General features: G+C 42.7%; 1 protein-coding gene across 1 annotated transcript in view; it reads right to left on the bottom strand.

Moving 5' to 3' along the window:
* POM121C (POM121 transmembrane nucleoporin C) overlaps positions 1-17,581 on the bottom strand; it is a 24,300-nt gene extending 6,719 nt beyond the window's left edge. The window contains 9 exon segments of the mRNA XM_003124420.5: positions 214-316; positions 431-555; positions 993-1,066; positions 1,702-1,793; positions 9,927-10,098; positions 12,169-12,249; positions 14,302-14,460; positions 14,770-14,985; positions 16,157-17,581. Coding sequence (XP_003124468.3) covers positions 214-316; positions 431-555; positions 993-1,066; positions 1,702-1,793; positions 9,927-10,098; positions 12,169-12,249; positions 14,302-14,460; positions 14,770-14,985; positions 16,157-16,728 — 1,594 coding nt within the window. The 5' untranslated portion in view covers positions 16,729-17,581.

The raw sequence follows: 17,581 nt of genomic DNA, 5'->3' as shown, positions 1-17,581 counted from the left end.
GGCGTAGGACGGCAGCTGCTGCTCCAATTAGACACCTAGCCTGGGAACCTCCACATGCCGCAGGTACGGCCCTAAAAAGACAAACAAGAGAAAAAAGCTTCTCCTGAATCCCAGTGCTCACTGTTCTCCAGATTTCACACTGAGGACCCAAATGGATTTCCCATCCGAGAAACAAACCCTCTCTGGAGTGTGAATCTGATCTATATTCCTCACCAGTCTTATCCTCCAAGATCTTGTTGAACCACTGTAACGAAGCTTTCTTTTCCAAGTCTAAGTCTTCAGCAGTGATTGAATAACCAAGCTGGGGAGGTGGAGGCTACCAAAGAGAAAAAGAAGTCAAGCCCATCGGAAGAAACTGGAAGGCTGCCGTATTTAGCCTTCCTAAGACAGAGCTAAGCTGGGCGGCAGAGGTAGACAGACAAGACCATACCAAGGTCAGCTGGTCCCCTCGCCGGGACGGCAGCAGCTGAACTTTCCGTTTCCGCTGCCCTGAGCTGCCAGGTGTCGATGGGGAATTCCATGAGTTCTGTTTCTTCCATGTGGTTGTATCTGCAACTACAGAAAGAAATATGGACTTGTTTTCTGCCTCCTTTCTGCCAGAAATGGATAGGTTTGTCTATCCCCTGGTTTTAGCATTGAACGTTCACTGGTATCTCCGACAGACTCTACCTTTCACAATGTGGGCGCTTGGACGGTATCTGCAAGATTATTTCTAATAGTCGAGAGGATGTAAAGGGAGAACTGCTCCAACTGCATGGATACAACTGCACGCTGGACACGAATTACCTGGCCTGCTCACAGATACCTCACCCTGAGCTAATCCGCAGCTGCTGTCACCACGTCATACTGGATTTGTAAACGTCACCCTGCTCCCTTACACGACTATAAACCGCCAAAGGACAGGAACTCCCATCTCTGTTCCCAGCAGGTCTCCGACACGGCAACGCTCAACACTTACACCACCAAAAGCTGCTCCCGGGCACGCCACTTACCCTTCTCTCCCTGGGACTCCCTGTCTGTTACCAGTGGCGTGGAAGAGCTAGAATGATGAGAAAGTTCCTCTTCTCTGTGGGAGGAAAAGATAGAATTAAGTTTAGAAAGGCTTGCTGACGAAAAGTACAGGATAACATCTGGGACCTGCTTACCTGCCAACTGGACACAGTCCAGAATAACCAGGATAGATTTAAGATCTCAGGAGGCCAGGACAAAAGTAAGAGAAAATGCCCACAGAAATGAAGGGAGGCAGTTCATGGAAGCCAAGAAAAACCTTCGTCTTAAAATAAGCACAAATCAATCATCTTCCAAATCTTACTTAGAACCCACCAAGTTCCTCAAAGTTCTGCTCACAGATCTGATCCCTAACAGAGTGATGTTCAACTTGACTGTAGGTACTAGAGGGTCAGCTGGAGTCGAGAACATGCAGCCGCTGACATTATTCGCTCTGTTCACTCTGTCCTGCGAGGCCTCTACCCCTGCACCCCAGTCACTCACACTGCAGTGTGGTGAGGAGAGCCAGGGCCTCTACAGCCAGCACGGGAGAACGGTGAGAGATGAGAGCGGTTGAGGTGGGCACTTTGCTCTCCTCTAAATGTTAGTTTCTTTGATCCTCCAAATCAGAGTTGCAGAAAGCCTAAGAGCCAAGTAAATGTCCCTCCTTTTCTGACCTTTCATGAAGCCACACAGCAAGAAACAATGGATTACCTTATTTTCTTTGCTGGCCTCTCTGGCGTCTGGGAGCGGGATGAAGCGGGGCTGGAGAAGGGAGATGAACTAGGACCACTCCTCTTCCACAGCTAAAAGCCAAACAGAAGTAATATGACTGACCCCCGTGGATAGTTTCTCATCTCATCTTCAAAGTGACTCTGTGGCTCTATTCCACACTGCATAAAACATCTCCTTTTAAGTAACTAAAGAAGTATTTAATTGTGGAGAAAGGCTCCTGAAAAGAAGGTCAGTGGCCAACATAATTATAGGAGAAAAGTTCTGAAAAAGTCACGGAATGCTAACTAATAAATGTAGAAGGAATGAAGGTACTTTTGGGCTGTCACATTCCGGAACAGTTTAGAGCTATGATGTGCAGGCAAGTCTACTCTTGTCTATGGATACAAGTAAATTAAGAAACTGCCGTAATGAAGATAAGCCAGTAAACTAATTTAGTTTTGCTCTCACTGAATTTTCAGTTTTACTTTATTACTTTTAAAAAATATACTATCATGACATTTACCACTTTTGCAACATTAGCAGTAGTTTGTAGGATAATTATCCATACATCTTCCTGTCACAAAGTGGAGTCCCCAGCGAGCAAAGAGAGTCTGTTTCCATCTCTGCCTCCCTCGGTAGAGGGGCCGGGCTAGCAGCAAAGTAACTGCAAAAGAGCAAGCACTCTGCAAAGAGTTTCACTGTCTCTGGCCTATTTTCAAAGACGTTAAACTATCACCATAGACATTTTTCCTACTGAGACGCTTCTAGTGATTTCTTACTCAGCAAAGGTGCATTATATAAGCACAAACGGGGAAATAACAATGTTTAGTAAAATTTTCTATGTGGAAAAAAATTTAAATCAAAGACAGGTGGTAAAACAGTAGAACAGTTCCCTAAGACTAAAAAATCAGGAAACCCAAGGCTCAGAATGAGCTTGAGAAAAAAGTTGAAATCACTAACACTTTTTTTTTATTATACTCAGGTAAATGACAAAGGTGGTCAGCCATTTGAAAAAACAATGACTGCTTAGGCCTCACATCCTGCATTTTCAACAAGTGCCAAAGGTGATCCTAGCCTTCAAAACAGAAGGGCTGTCATCTCCATTGACTACTGGGTATGACTGCAGCACACATTTCTTTCAAGAAGCTTCAACGTAAAAATCTTTCATATTACTCTCATCTCTCCTTCCAAAGACTTCCTCATTATCCTAATAATTTAAAATAACTGATATGTGGACCACTTCAAAGATAATTATGATCAAAACAGAAAGTAGTGATGCACTGTGCTATTTGTTCTAGCAATTTTACTTCCAAGAATCTATCATAACTCAAATATCACACATGAACAGGCAGCTAGCAACTACTTACAGACAGATTCTTTTTCAGATTCTTTCCCCTAACAGGATATTACAAGATACTGAATAAGGACTAGGTTGTTTTAGATCAACCCCGCTGTGGAGGACAAACAGAAAATACTGAAGAAAATATGAAACACATCTGTTGGGAAGCTATGGAGAGCTACTAAGGCAGTGAGACACTGTGGCGACAGGCAGAGAGGAGCAGCAACGCGACCACCCAGTCTGAAAGTAAAAGCTGCAGTTGAGAGGCTGAGAAAAGCTTCGGGCAGTCCCATCAGGCTGGGGAGACACACACGGGACAGAATTCAGTGGTTTCCAAAGGAGAAGGGCCCTAACGTGCACCGCTGGCTTTCAGCTGGAATTCCAAAGGCTATGCAGCAGGGTACCGGGCAAGTCGGAGAGACACTAGCCCTCACAAGAACTGGCAACCAATTCAGAATCAAGTCAATTCCAACTGTACAGAGTCATCTGCCCTACCCAGAGGCAAAAAATGACCTCTCTGGAGGAAGATACTATGACTCAGAGCTTCCAGTCACTGTTAGAGCCTCCGACCTTCGCCTATGTCTGCTAAAAAAGCAAAACAACAAAAAAACCTCAAGTATATAGATTATTCAATAATAACTGAGAAGAGTTCCCATCATGGCTCACTGGTTAATGAACCTAAATAGCATCCATGAGGACGAAGGTTTGATCCCTGGCCTGGCTCAGGGGGTTAAGGATCCAGTGTTGCTGTGAACTGTGTGAAGGTCGCAGACGTGGCTCAGATCCCGAGCTGCTGTGGCTGTGGTGTAGACCAGTGGCTACAGCTCTGATTCGACCCCTAGCCTGGGAAACGCCACATGCCACCAGTGTGGCCCTAAAAAGCAAAATAAATAAATAAATAAAAAAGATGAAGAAAAACCACATATGCTATGATCCCATTTTTGTAAAACAGACCAGAAGCCTGTGTATTATCTGTCTGCATACACAATAGGAATGTTTACAATAGGTACCAATGAGACGAAGACTGAGAGAGCCAGGACAGGAATTTCTACTTAACAGTCATCCATACTTAAAATTTTTTTTTTGATATTAGGAAAGGTAATATTGTAGTATATATTACAAATCCCAACGCGTATACAGTAAAAGGCTTCCACGCTATCTCAATAGTTATTACCGATTTCTAATATATCCTGTCAGAATTATCCTATGCACATCAAAAGATTAAAGAAAGCAGCATCATGAATAGAGGACACTATACACACAGTTCTGCACCATGCTTTTTAAATACATTTTGAGGTCATTCACATTAGTTGCCTATTAAACTACCTTATTCATTTTGTTACACAGTACTTTAACTTATGGAAATAATCTAAGTTATTCAACCAGTCTTCTAAGAAGGTATACACATTGTTTCCAAGCTTCTGCTATTAAAAGCTGCTACAATCATCATCCTTGTATATGTCTATGTGTAGGATTAATTCCTAAAAGTAAACCTGCTGGATCAAAGGGTATGTACATCTCCAATGCTGACGACCACCACCGCGTGGCCCTCGAGGAAAAGAGTACCATCTGATGTTCCCACCAGCACTGCATGAGAAGCCTGTTTTAGCAAACATTTATTTTTACGCTTTCTACTCTACATTTTAATCTAGTTCATTTAGAATGTTTATCTAATATATGAAAAGCTGCTCAAACTCAATCATAAGAGACACAAATTAAATACTACTCCTCATCTGTCAAATTATAAAAATCCAAAGCTAGCACAACCTGGTTTGTTAGACAGAATGTAGAGAAATGATCACTCATACAAAGCCAACAGAAATGCGAAATGGAAAATACTCTAACAAAGGGAATTCAATGTATAGCAAAATTACACATGCATTTAAGCTTTATCCCAGGAATCTATTACGAACCCATCACAGAAGTATAATGGCTAAAAGTATGAAATGACATATGAAATAAAGTATTATTTGCAGCACTATCTGTAACAGCAGAAGACTGAAACAACCCAATGTTTATCAATAGCAGACAAAAGTAACAATATAGCTGTTAAAAAGAAAAAAAATGATGAATTTCTATATATATAACTGCTATGGAGGCTCAAATCTAACCTAAATGCTAGAAAATAGGGGGTTACAAAGATACTGATTTGCATGGGTTTGGGGAAAAAACAGTGGATGGATGAAGTATTAAAAATGATGAGGGAGTTCCCGTCGTGGCGCAGTGGTTAACGAGTCCGACTAGGAACCATGAGGTTGTGGGTTCGGTCCCTGCCCTTGCTCAGTGGGTTAACGATCCGGTGTTGCCATGAGTTGTGGTGTAGGTTGCAGACGCGGCTCTGATCCCACGTTGCTGTGGCTCTGGTGTAGGCCGGTGGCTACAGCTCCGACTGGACCCCTAGCCTGGGAACCTCCATATGCCGTGGGAGCGGCCCAAGAAATGGCAAAAAGACCAAAAAAAAAAACAAAAAACAAACAAAAAAAATACGAGGAGGGTCTGATATGGAAACTGCACTTCTCTGAGTGTATCTTTTATTAGATGTTCTTTGCAGAAGAATATAAGTATTTTACAAAGTTAAAAACAAACTGCAGTTGATCCTTGAAAAACAAGGGTCTGAACTGTACTTATATGGCAGATTTTTTTCAATAAATATGTACTATGGAAGCACAGGATTCCTGGTTGGTTGAATCTGCAGATAGGGAATCATGACTACAGAGGATACATGTCCAATTGTGAAGTTAGACATGAATTTTCAACTGTGTGGGGGCTGGTGCCATACTGTTCAAGGCTCATCTGTGTATCAAGAAGAAAACCACAGAAATTCTTAAAACACTGAATAAATGAACCTTACTGTATACCAAGATGGTGGTGTAACCAACTGAAAACAATTAGTTCATATCACTTAAAACACATTATTTTGATTGCATATTCCCAGTATCTACAAAGAGATGTATACTAATGAGAAAATGGGAGTTCCCGTCGTGGCGCAGTGGTTAACGAATCCGACTAGGAACCATGAGGTTGTGGGTTGGTCCCTGCCCTTGCTCAGTGGGTTAACGATCCGGCGTTGCCGTGAGCTGTGGTGTAGGTTGCAGACGCAGCTCGGATCCCGCGTTGCTGTGGCTCTGGCGTAGGCCGGTGGCTACGGCTCCAATTAGACCCCTAGCCTGGGAACCTCCATATGCCGCGGGAGCGGCCTAAGAAATAGCAACAACAACAACAAAAAAAAGACAAAAGACAAAAAAAAAAAAAAAAGAACCACAAATAATTCTTAAGCTGATTTCATAAGTCTTACTGTTAATAATATTGATATGGTTATTCTAAACTTTGTGTACTAAGATCAATCAAATTAATTAGGTGCCAACATTTTTGTAAGAATACAATCCTAAAGCTATATTTGAAATATCAATATGAACTAATGACAGAGTCCTTTTTCTGGAGGACATGTTATCTCGACTCTACTAAAATCCAGATTATAGTCTCTAAATATCATTTCCAACTGAAAGAAACTAAGGCTACTTAAAGAAACAGCCAACTTCAGTTTGGACTGGAAATGCACAAGACGGATTTTTTGGAGAGGGAGGAGGAAAAAAAGCAATGACATTATCTATCAAAGACTACTGGTTCCATGGAGTTCCTGTCGTGGCTCAGAGGAAACGAATCTGACCAGCATCCACAAGGATGCAGGTCTGATCCCTGGTCTCGTTTGGTGGGTTAAGGATCTGCCATTGCCATGAGCTGTGGTGTAGGTCACAGATGTGGCTTGGATCCTGTGTTGCTGTGGCTGTGGTGTAGGCCAGTGGCTACAGCTCCGACTGGACCCCTAGCCTGGGGACCTCCATATGCTGTAGGTATGGCCCTAAAAATAAAATAAAAATTAAAAAAAAAATTTTAAAAACCCAAAAAACAAAAAGACTACTGGTGCCAAATTAAAAGGATACAGGAGTCAATTTGAAAAGGCTCCTACTGGCCAAAGTTGGAGAAGTTAGCACATAGAAAAGAACAATAATAATGTACTGAAGATCATGAAATGTTTATAAAAATAGAGAAGTTCATAAAGGTAATAATAGCAAAAACCTTATTGGCCACCTTTGGATTAGCTATGGCATCAATGCCTGCTTAGCCTGTTATTCCTATAGGCAGGGCATGCTCCTCCATGTAAAATTTCAGTTAATAAATGCAGAGGGAATAAGAGAGTTATAATATCACCATTTTGCAACCTACTAAAACAATGCACCCAGGCAAAGATGATAAGTGGGGTTGTTAAAATCATCAGACGAAAAATTCACAGGGAAACAGAGTTCCCGTCGTGGCTCAGTGGTTAACGAACTGGATTAGGATCCATGAGGACGCAGGTTTGATCCCTGGCCTCGCTCAGTGGGTTAATGATCCAGCATTGCCGTGAGCTGTGGTGTAGGTCACAGACATGGCTTAGATCCCGTGTTGCTATGGCTGTGGCTATAGCTCGGATTTGACCCCTAGCCTCGGAACCTCCATATGCCACAGGCGTAGGCCTAAAAAGACAAAAAAGAAAAAAACTCACAGGGAAACGAAAATGAAAAGATCACAGTGACAATAACCCAGTGATCAATATTAGTATCACGTGCTCCTGATGTGATGCAATTTGAAGTACACAGTACTAACTATGCAGTAAGCTGCCAAATTAATTAAATTTGAATCAAATCAAGCTCAGGACTCAACTACCCATTTATAGGGAACAGAGGAAACTGAGTACAAGTTGAAGAGACACCATGACAATGCAAACTTAAACCAGAATCTGGGAAATCCTAAAGAACAAAAAGAGTAGTAATACTATCACAGATTAAAAGAGCCAAAGAAATATATGAACCAAATGTAATGAATTGATTTGGGGTCCCTGATTCAAATAAAGTAACTGTAATGACAGTTTAGGGTAATAAGAGCAATTTGAATATGGAGTGCTATTAACGTTAAAAAAAAAAAAAGTTAAAAAATATACTGAAGTGTCTATAGTTGAAATGATGCATATGTAACTTACTTTAAAAAATAAGAGCAGAAACATACAGGGCAGGAGGAGAGGCGGTTGATGGAACATGACTGACAAAATGCTATTAATTATTAAAGCTACATAGAAGTTCATTATGATATTTCTTTTTGTGTACATTTGAAATTGATATAAAGAGTCTTAAAATAGGGGTGAGTGCATTTTAATAGGCCTATTGTTTTTTTGTTTTTTTTGTTGTTGTTGCTATTTCTTGGGCCGCTCCCGCGGCATATGGAGGTTCCCAGGCTCGGGGTGAATCGGAGCTATAGCCACTGGCCTACGCCAGAGCCACAGCAACGCGGGATCGAGCGCGTCTGCAACCTACACCACAGCTCACGGCAACGCTGGATCGTTAACCCACTAAGCAAGGGCAGGGACCGAACCCGCAACCTCATGGTTCCTAGTCGGATTCGTTAACCACTGCGCCATGACGGGAACTCCTAATAGGCCTATTGTGATGATTAAATGAGGAAATGTATGTGAAAGGCTAAGTGAGCAGAGGGGCTAGCACAGAATAAATAAGCGCTCAAATAAAATGTTATGATTTTATCCTCTATGCATTCCTATGATTGCCCTGGCTTGGGCCTGCATCTTTCCTTTGTTCCACTCTAAGGGCCTTCTGGATTAAATTTTTCTCTTCTTCAAAACCTTCCTCTTCACATGCTTTATCTTCCTAGCTACTATATTTTGGGTACCCACTTATTAACAGGCACTGTAATGGGTACTTTTCAAATACTGCCCTCAGTCTTTGCAGTAATCCTTTAGAAATGAGAAAGAGAGAGTTTAAGTGATTTACTGCCCAATGTCCCAGAGCAATTATAAAGCATCAGAACCAAGATGTGGAACCCACATCCATCAGGTGGCAGAGTCTGCTCTATTCCCTAGGTTATATTACATCCTCTTTCTAAAAAAAAAGAATCACGACCACATCTTACTTTAAAAACTTTCATTAGGAGTTCCTGTCGTGGCGCAGCAGAAATGAATCTGACTAGGAACCATGAGGTTGCGATTTCAATCCCTGGCCTTGATCCATGGGTTAAGGGTCTGGCATTGCCATAATCTGTGGTGTAGGTCACAGACGCAGCTCGGATCTGGCACTGCTGTGGTTGTGGCGCAGGCCTGCAGCTATAGCTCCGATTAGACCCCTAGCCTGGGAACCTCCATATGCTGCAGGTGTGGCCCTAAAAAACCAAAAAAAAAAAAACCCCAAAACAAAACAAAAAACCTTTTATTAAATTCTCAATGCCTATAGGATAAGTTTCTTTTATGATCCAATGCAATCTAGACTCAATCTACCTTTTGACAAGTTCCCATCGTGGCTCAGCGGAATCGAATCTGACTAGTATCCATGAGGACCCAGGTTCAATCCCTGGCCTTGTTCTGTGGGTTAAGGATTTAGTGTTGCCTTGAGCTGTGGTGTAGGTGCATATGTGGCTTGGATCTGGTGTTGCTGTGACTGTGGCATGGGCCAGCGGCCACAGCTCTGATTTGACCCCTAGCCTGGGAACTTCCACATGCTGCAGGTGTGGCCCTAAAAAGATAAAAAAATAATAATAAAATAATCTACCTTTTGATTAAATTACTATTTATTTGAATAAATTAGTATTTATTGAATTATTTGTCTTTTGCCCACTTATTTGCAATAACGGCTCTGTCTTATATTAGGTTTCCACATGTGACTGCTTCACTTTTGGGGCTCACTATTCTGTTCCACTGACCTTTGGTTATTACTCAGGGTTTATATCTTCTGTTAGCTTAGAGGTAATCCCAATATCTGACAGATAGAAGGTGGGCAGTAAACTCTGGCTGATTAATTGACTAATGCTTAGAACCCATTTCTCCAACAGCACAAGGAAAATGTACCTGAGAGAGACCTCGAGTAGAACTGTAAGAACTGGTAATGGCATTGCGGCTGGAGCTGGGGATGCCGCCTGTGTACGTGCTTGTCAAGGAGCTCAGAGAAGAGGTGCGCGATCTCTTATTTAAGTGGTCATCTGAGCTCTGGGAATTGAGACCTCTCTTCAGAGACCCAGGCCTAATAAAAAGGGAAAAAGATAGTTAGATGCATTATTGAAAACAGTCTTTCTCTTTTCTTAATCTTCTTCAGCTGTACTGGCTGCATAGGGAATTTCCTGGACCAGGGATCAAAGCCGAGCTGCAGCTGTAACCTACACCACAGCTACATCAATGCTGGATCCCTATCCCATGGCACCACAGCAGGAACGTCTCAAGGCACTCTTTTAAGGCTTCACCATGGACACAAAATCTTTCTTATAGACAGTAAAAAAGAATAATGCTCTTAATTCTATTATTAACAATTTGGCTAAACTTATCTGACAGTCTGGAAGGGAAAATAACATTTTAAAAATCAAACGATTCCACTGATATAATATTCTAGAAAATGCACACTAATCTGCGGTGACAGAAAACAGGATCAGTGGATGCCTGGGGATGGGGGCAGGATGGAGGGAGGTATTACTAAGGAGCACAGAAAGTTCTGGAAGTGATGTTTATATTATCTTGGCTGTAGTGATGGTTTCACAAGTGTACGCATGTCAAAACTTATCAAATTGTACACTTTATTTTCTTTTTTTCGTTCTTTTTAGGACTACACGTCATGGCATACGGTGGTTCCCACGCTAGGGGTCCAATCAGAGATGCAGCTGATGGCCTATACCACAGCCACAGCAACTTGGGATCCGAGTGGCACGTGTGACCTACACCACAGCTCATGACAATGATGGATTCTTAACCCACCGAGCAAGGCCAGGGATCGAACCTGAATTCTCATGGATAATACTATTCGGATTTGTTTCTGCTGAGCTACGACCAGAACACCAAATTGGACTAAACAAGCAATTTATTATTATTTTTTTAAAAATTATTTATTTATTTTTGTCTTTTTGTCCTTTTAGGGCCGCACCTGCAGCATATGGAGGTTCCCAGGCTAGAAGTCTAATTGGAGCTGTAGCCACCGGCCTATGCCAGAGCCACAGCAACGCAAGATCCGAGCTGTGTCTGTGACCTACACAATGATGGATCCTTAACCCACTGAGCAAGGCCAGGGATCGAACCTGCAACCTCATGGTTCCTAGTTGGATTCGTTGCTGCTGCTCCATGACGGGAACTCCAATTATTATTATACATCAATTATATCTCAGATAAAACTGTTTAAAAAATCAGAGTTAAGAGGAACCAACCATTTTTTCTAAGCTTCCAAGTGAAGCAGAAATTCCCTACACATCTTTTCCATAGAGTAGTTTATCCAACCTGTTATGATACCCAACCATGGACAAGTTTACTCTTAAACTGGATGAAAGTGTATTTCCTCTCACCCACGGATACTATTTGGAGCCAAAGTAAGCAGGCTGTTTTTCTTCTTTCATGTCAGAGTCTTTAAGTTTTTTTGAGACTATTATCCAAATTTCCTTTACTTCCCTCGAGATTTTTCCCGTCTGGCCTAGTATTTATACAAATTCAAAACTGCATTACCCACCACCACCACCCCATCAAATCTTAGCTGCTTCAATTGGAATAACTTTCAGTTGGCGTACATCTGCTCTCATAGTACAGCACACAGAACCAAACACACTCCGTGGACAATCCGAGTAGAACTAAGGAAAGCAGGACTACCACTTACCAGCCTCATCTGAATCTTGTTCTTCTACCAGCACAGACTTGGAACACATTAGCTTTTGCAGCAGCCATATCACATTGCTGACTCAAATTAAGCTTAAGTCACCCCAGGCTTTACACACATATTTCTGAGGCACTTTCCCTCTCATCTGATTCTTCCTCAAATGTATTTAAACTCAAATACAGCCGTAACATACTATCCACTGCACAAACCTTGTGATCTTTGTTTATATATACTTGTTATAAACCCTCTTCACCTTAGTGTGTTTTACTCATATTAATTAAAAAATGTTAAAAGGAATTAGAAGATAGCTATTGTGCCAAGTTACTCAAAATGTTCCTCTCTGATTTCAAAGATTTGAATCTTAGCTTAATAAAGCAATGCAAAAAGCAAGGAAGAAAATCTACAGGACAATAAACGATAAGGCCCTTTCCCCAGTCTGTATCTCATCCAGGGATTTCCACTTACTTAGGCACAAAAGAGGCAGGGACTCCATTGGCCACCAGCGGCTCAAATGCTGAATGTCCACTCCCACTGCTATCGTGGCGCCTATGATAAATCAAAAACTCTCAATTAAATGAAGTTACTTTTTTCCCCTTAAATCATATTCCCATATTCTTGGGATCTTATTTCTATGGAGCATAGGTTCCATGCTTGACAAGGAAAAGGATACTTCAATTTCAAAGATTCCAAACAGTAAATTTATGTTAAGATTGGGTATTTGGCTGGGCAATAAAGAAAGTATGAAAATACTTCCAAGATCTTCTGAACTATTCACGTGTATTATTATTTGCTAACTTCTCCAAAGCAACAGCATCACAAATTTAACATCCTTCCACCCCCAAATTAAAAACAAAAACAACACTTTAGCGATCACCCCACACGTTGTATAGTGCTCTGCAGGTTAATATGGCAAGTCTGTTAAAGAAAAGCTTCACATGTATCACATACAAGGGCCTATGCATGGGACACATAATCACTGCTTATTCCAATCATGGGAAAGACAACACAGAACCCTGTTACAGGCTCCCTAGGGTCAAGAAAATTTACTGTCCCAGAGAACATGAGAAACCTACCAGAACCATAAAATATTATTTCTTCTCCCACCTCCATACTTCCCCACCCCCACCACTTCTGCTTAGGAAGTGGACATCAGCTCAAATTGCTTACCTGTCAATCGTATTCTAGTCATCATTACCTGATCTTCCTGCTACATCAAAACACGTGCACTGATGAACAGTTCCCTACTCCATTTTGTCATTTAAGCTATCAAAGCTGATGAATTTTGAATCTGTAGGATATGAACATTCTGGTCTAGGTAAGGAGGCTGATGATTTCAAGTGTGGGGTCTGGTGTCTTCTCACAGAGCATTTTTTTGCTCATCTTATATAAAGAAGCCCCCTTCTCATTACCTTCTGTTATATCACTGCTTTTGTATAATCTATAATTACCTTTTAAATTGCATTATTTTTTTTAATTTGGTTTCTCTCCTTCAATAAGTATCAAGAGGACTTTGCTCTCTCTCTCTCTCTTTTTTTTTTTTGTCTTTCTAGGGCCGCTCCCATGGCACATGGAGGTTCCCAGGCTAGGGGTCAAATTGGAGCTGTACCTGCTGGACGACACCAGAGCCACAGCGATGAAGGATCTGAGTCACACCTGCGACCTACACCACAGCTCACGGCAATGCTGGATCCTTAACTCACTGAGCGAGGCCAGGGATCAAACCTGCATCCTCGTGGATGCTAGTCGGATTCATTAACTGCTGAGCCACGCTGGGAACTCTAGGACTCTGTCTTATTTAAAGCTTTCTCAGCTGTACCTGGAATAGGCTCTGGCACATAGAGGCATTCAATTTATTGAATTCAAAAATGACTGAAATCCTTAACTGATGAAAGCCACATGCAATTCTGCATCCCAATTAGTGATTTCTATCTCCTCTCTTCCTTCTTTTTTTTTGGTTATGGAAGTTCCCAAGCCAAGAACCAAACCTGCACCACAACAGCAACCCAAGCCTCTTCAGTGAAAATGCTGGATCCTTAACCCCCTGCATCACATGGGAATTTCCTATCTCCTCTTTTTCTATACTTAGGAAACAGACTATTTACTCCATTCTCATGAAGTTATCAAAAGCCAAATAATGAAATTGGTTTTACTTTCATTACTGATAAATCTACCATACTCTAGTTTTAACTTTTCTTTGCCAAACATTCCCCTCGGCACAATCACAACACTGAAACTGGTGGTTATCCAAATAATTAACCAACACAGGATTGTGAAGAAAAGACTTTAAGCATTCCCCTCAAAAATAAAATGTAACAAGTCTGTATCAAAAGTATGAGTCTAACAGGGCTAATAGCTGTTAGCTTATCCCTAGTACTTATGACAAAGATATATCACACCATTTATCCAACATGTTATCTCAGGGAATGAACAGCATTAAAGTCCTTGTTCCCAAGCTCGTCCAAGAAAGCCAAAGAAGAGGACCTATGACAGGTCACAAACTGGACAAGGCCTCTATATATTTTGCAAAGAGATCTATAACTCAGCAAATCCTGGGAGCTAAAGTAAGAGGCCTGTTTATTACTCTGCTGGGCCTGTTACCTTCTTTTATTTTCCTGGCCATCAGCAAATATTTGGTCTTCTTCCTCCACTGTCCTTTTCTTCCTCTCTTTGAGGGCACTCAGCACAGTCTCCTTCGCACATGGGTCTGGGGCACTAGTTGATGGTGAGGACAGTGTTGAGCTGATAACCTGCTCTGGTCTACAATGAAAGACAAAATTCTAACATTAAGATATTTTAATTACCAAGCCAAACAGCACAGACTTCAATTAGTGGACATCAGAAGCCAACCAACAAGCAAAAGTATAATTCATACATTCACAGAAATTACTCCTAGCAATTAAAGCTATAGCCTAAGGCAAACTAAATAAAAAGATGATTGAACTACTAGAACTTGAGATTTCTCATTCAAATCTGCAGCCACTTCCTCTTCTCCTCTGTCAAAGGAATAACCACAGAATAATAAAGTGGATACAAACAGGAGTCTATTCTTCCAACGACAGTACTCACAGAGGGGAACGAATCAATTTGCTATCCGGGGGAGCAATCCTCACTGTCACTGGGCTGCACACCATTTTGGAATTGCGAGCGGATAGCACAGTCTTCTTGTGGCAACCATTCCAGCACACGGTGGGAAGTACCCCCAGCAAGGAATATTGGGCCTGCTGGATTGGATATCTTCTTCGAGGTGTTATTACAAACCGATGTGATAAAGTCCCACAATCCCTGTGAGGATGGGAGATACCAAATAAGCTTAAAGGAATGTCAGAAAATTGAAATGACTGAAAAACCACGTGGTTTCAGATATGTCACAGAGAGCTTAAATCTGTTCCCAAGCAACACACAGTATTTTTTGGCAACTTTCCTCATTTCATCTAAAGGCAGAAAGTGACAGCTGCTTAACAGCTGTCCCTACAATGGACTTCAACAATTTGAGAGGGAAACTGAAAACCTTGTCCACACAAGTAAACTACAATGGAAGAAAAGTGTGTGTTAGGGAAAAACTTCTCAAGAATGCTTCAATCTTTTCAATTTTTTATGCTAAGTTATTGGTATCATACCCCCCAAATGTATACATTTTTAACACAAAAATCATCTTCTCAACTAAGTCTACTTTTTCTGTCTTTTTTTTTTTTAAGGGTCCCACCCAAGATATACATAGGTTCCCAGGCTAGGGGCTGAAACCGAGCTGCCAGGCCACGCCACAGCAACACAGGTTCAGAGCCAGATGGAGCCATGTCTTCAATCTACACCACAGCTCATGGCAATGCCAGATCCTTAACTCATTGAGCGAGGTCAGGGATCGAACCTGCGTCCTTATGGATACCAGCTGGGTTCGTTAACCTCTGAGCCATGACAGGAACTCCTAAGTGTACTTTTCAAGAATCTAGTATTTTCACCAAATTTTTGTATTCTCTTAAATTATTCAGCTATTTAGACTAAATGAAATCATCTTCACGTATCAAGTTTTATCAGAGTTTTTTCATAGGAACAGCTCTTTGAGCTTGGCTAACCACAGAATTTCTCTTAGTGATCCAAAAAAACAAAAACCAAAAAACCTAACAAAACATATGATTACACTCGAAAAATAAAGCTATCTCCCCCAGAAGAAGGAATATTTATTTAATGGTTTATCCAGTACTCTACTAAATCTATACTGTATGAAAATTCCGTTTTAAGAACTGGAAAGAAAGGAACAGCTGTGGCATCACACCTCATTCCAAAGGGTAAAGGGGGCGAGCAGGAGACGGCTGACAAACATTAAAGTGTTTAAGAGGACAAAACGACACAGAATCCACTTTGACTTAATGAAAAAGAAAATCGGCTTTAAAAGTCAAGTCCTCAATTCAGTCTGTCGATAGAGAGCAGGGTGTGGGGAAGATCAGGGTCATCTTACCGGTGGGAAGGCCTCCTAGAGGGTCGGAGAAGAGGAGTGGGGAGGGAGGGTTGAGTATGAACGCGGTGGGGATGGGCTGATAGAGCTGGCGCCGCGGTGCGGGCAGGTGGGCGGCGGCCGGGCCTCTCCCGCACGTCCCTGGCCTCCGGGGTGGAGGCGGGCTGCGGGGGGCCGGGCTTGCCCAGGTAACTGCCCATGAGGAGCAGTTCAGCGGGGTCAGGTCCTTCGAGTAAGCTCCGCGGCTCTAGAAGATTTCCGTTTACTGCCGACTTGGCCGGGGGCGAGGCGAGCAGTGTTCGCTGACGGCGCGCGTTCCGAACGAGCGAGGAGAAGGCGCGCGAACTTCGGGGCTCGCGGCTCAGTCCCCACCAGGCCGCGGTAGCCCCCACAGCTAGCCAGGCCAGCGCAGCCGCCGCCGGCACCAGGTACAGCACGAGGCCGAGCAGCGACAGGCCGAGCAGTGCCGCCCCTGCCGGCCCTCCGCAGCCCCAGCCCCGGGCCCGACCGTCCCTGACACTCGCTATCAGCCGCCGCCGGTCGCCTCTTCCAGCCGCCGCAGCTGCCGGAGACATCGCGGCTCCGCGCCGCGGAGAAGACTTAAATATCCCAGCGTGCACCGCGCCGCGCGCCGCGTCACCGCGCGCCGCTTGCGTCACTTCGCACGCGACTTGTAAGAGCAACCGCGAGGGGCAACGCTTCTGCCTGGCAACGCGCTAGACCCGACCAATTTCAGAAAATGCTGCCTCGCTGAAACGCCGAGTTCTGATTCTTGAGGCTTCCCGCGTGACCACACGCACAGCACTCATCAAGAGGTGAGCCTGTTGGAAGAGTCACAAAAGCGACTGCTCACCTAATGTTTTCTAGCGGGCTCAACACCCTCTAGGAGATTGTTTTCAGGCACTTTTCACAATTGCTACCTGAGGTTGCGAGTTTTTTCAGTTACTCTGTTTTCTGCCTTCGGCAGAAACTGCTAAAAGGAGTTGACTTCAGCAACAATAAAAAGCAAGACCAACCCAAACTAACCACCCTTGTTAATATGGATCTCGTACTATAAACTCCCGATCAGACAGCCTAAGAGTCTAGTAAACTGCAGATCAGACCTGAAGCTGCAATATGTTTGTGTTTCTGCAATATACATCTCTAAAGGGGGACAATGATCTACGAAATTTCACACTGTGGTCCAGAATCGGGTAGATTTTTGGGATTTGTGATTAATTTACCTGTGTTAAGTTTGGTAGCCTGAGAGAGTAGGTTAGTGGTTGTCTAGGGCTGGGGAGTGTGTTCGGGGTTGGGGGATGGATAGTATCTGCTAAAGGATAGTTTCCTTTGGAGGGAGGGGTACAAAAATGTTTTAAATTAGATTATGGTGATTGTTGTATAACCCTGTGAATTGTATGGTTTTTGAATTATATCTTAATAAAACTT

This window comes from Sus scrofa, chromosome 3, assembly GCF_000003025.6.
Source record: "Sus scrofa isolate TJ Tabasco breed Duroc chromosome 3, Sscrofa11.1, whole genome shotgun sequence".
Classification (NCBI taxonomy): Eukaryota; Metazoa; Chordata; class Mammalia; order Artiodactyla; family Suidae; genus Sus; species Sus scrofa.
This window is presented reverse-complemented; position numbering and strand designations above follow the sequence as displayed.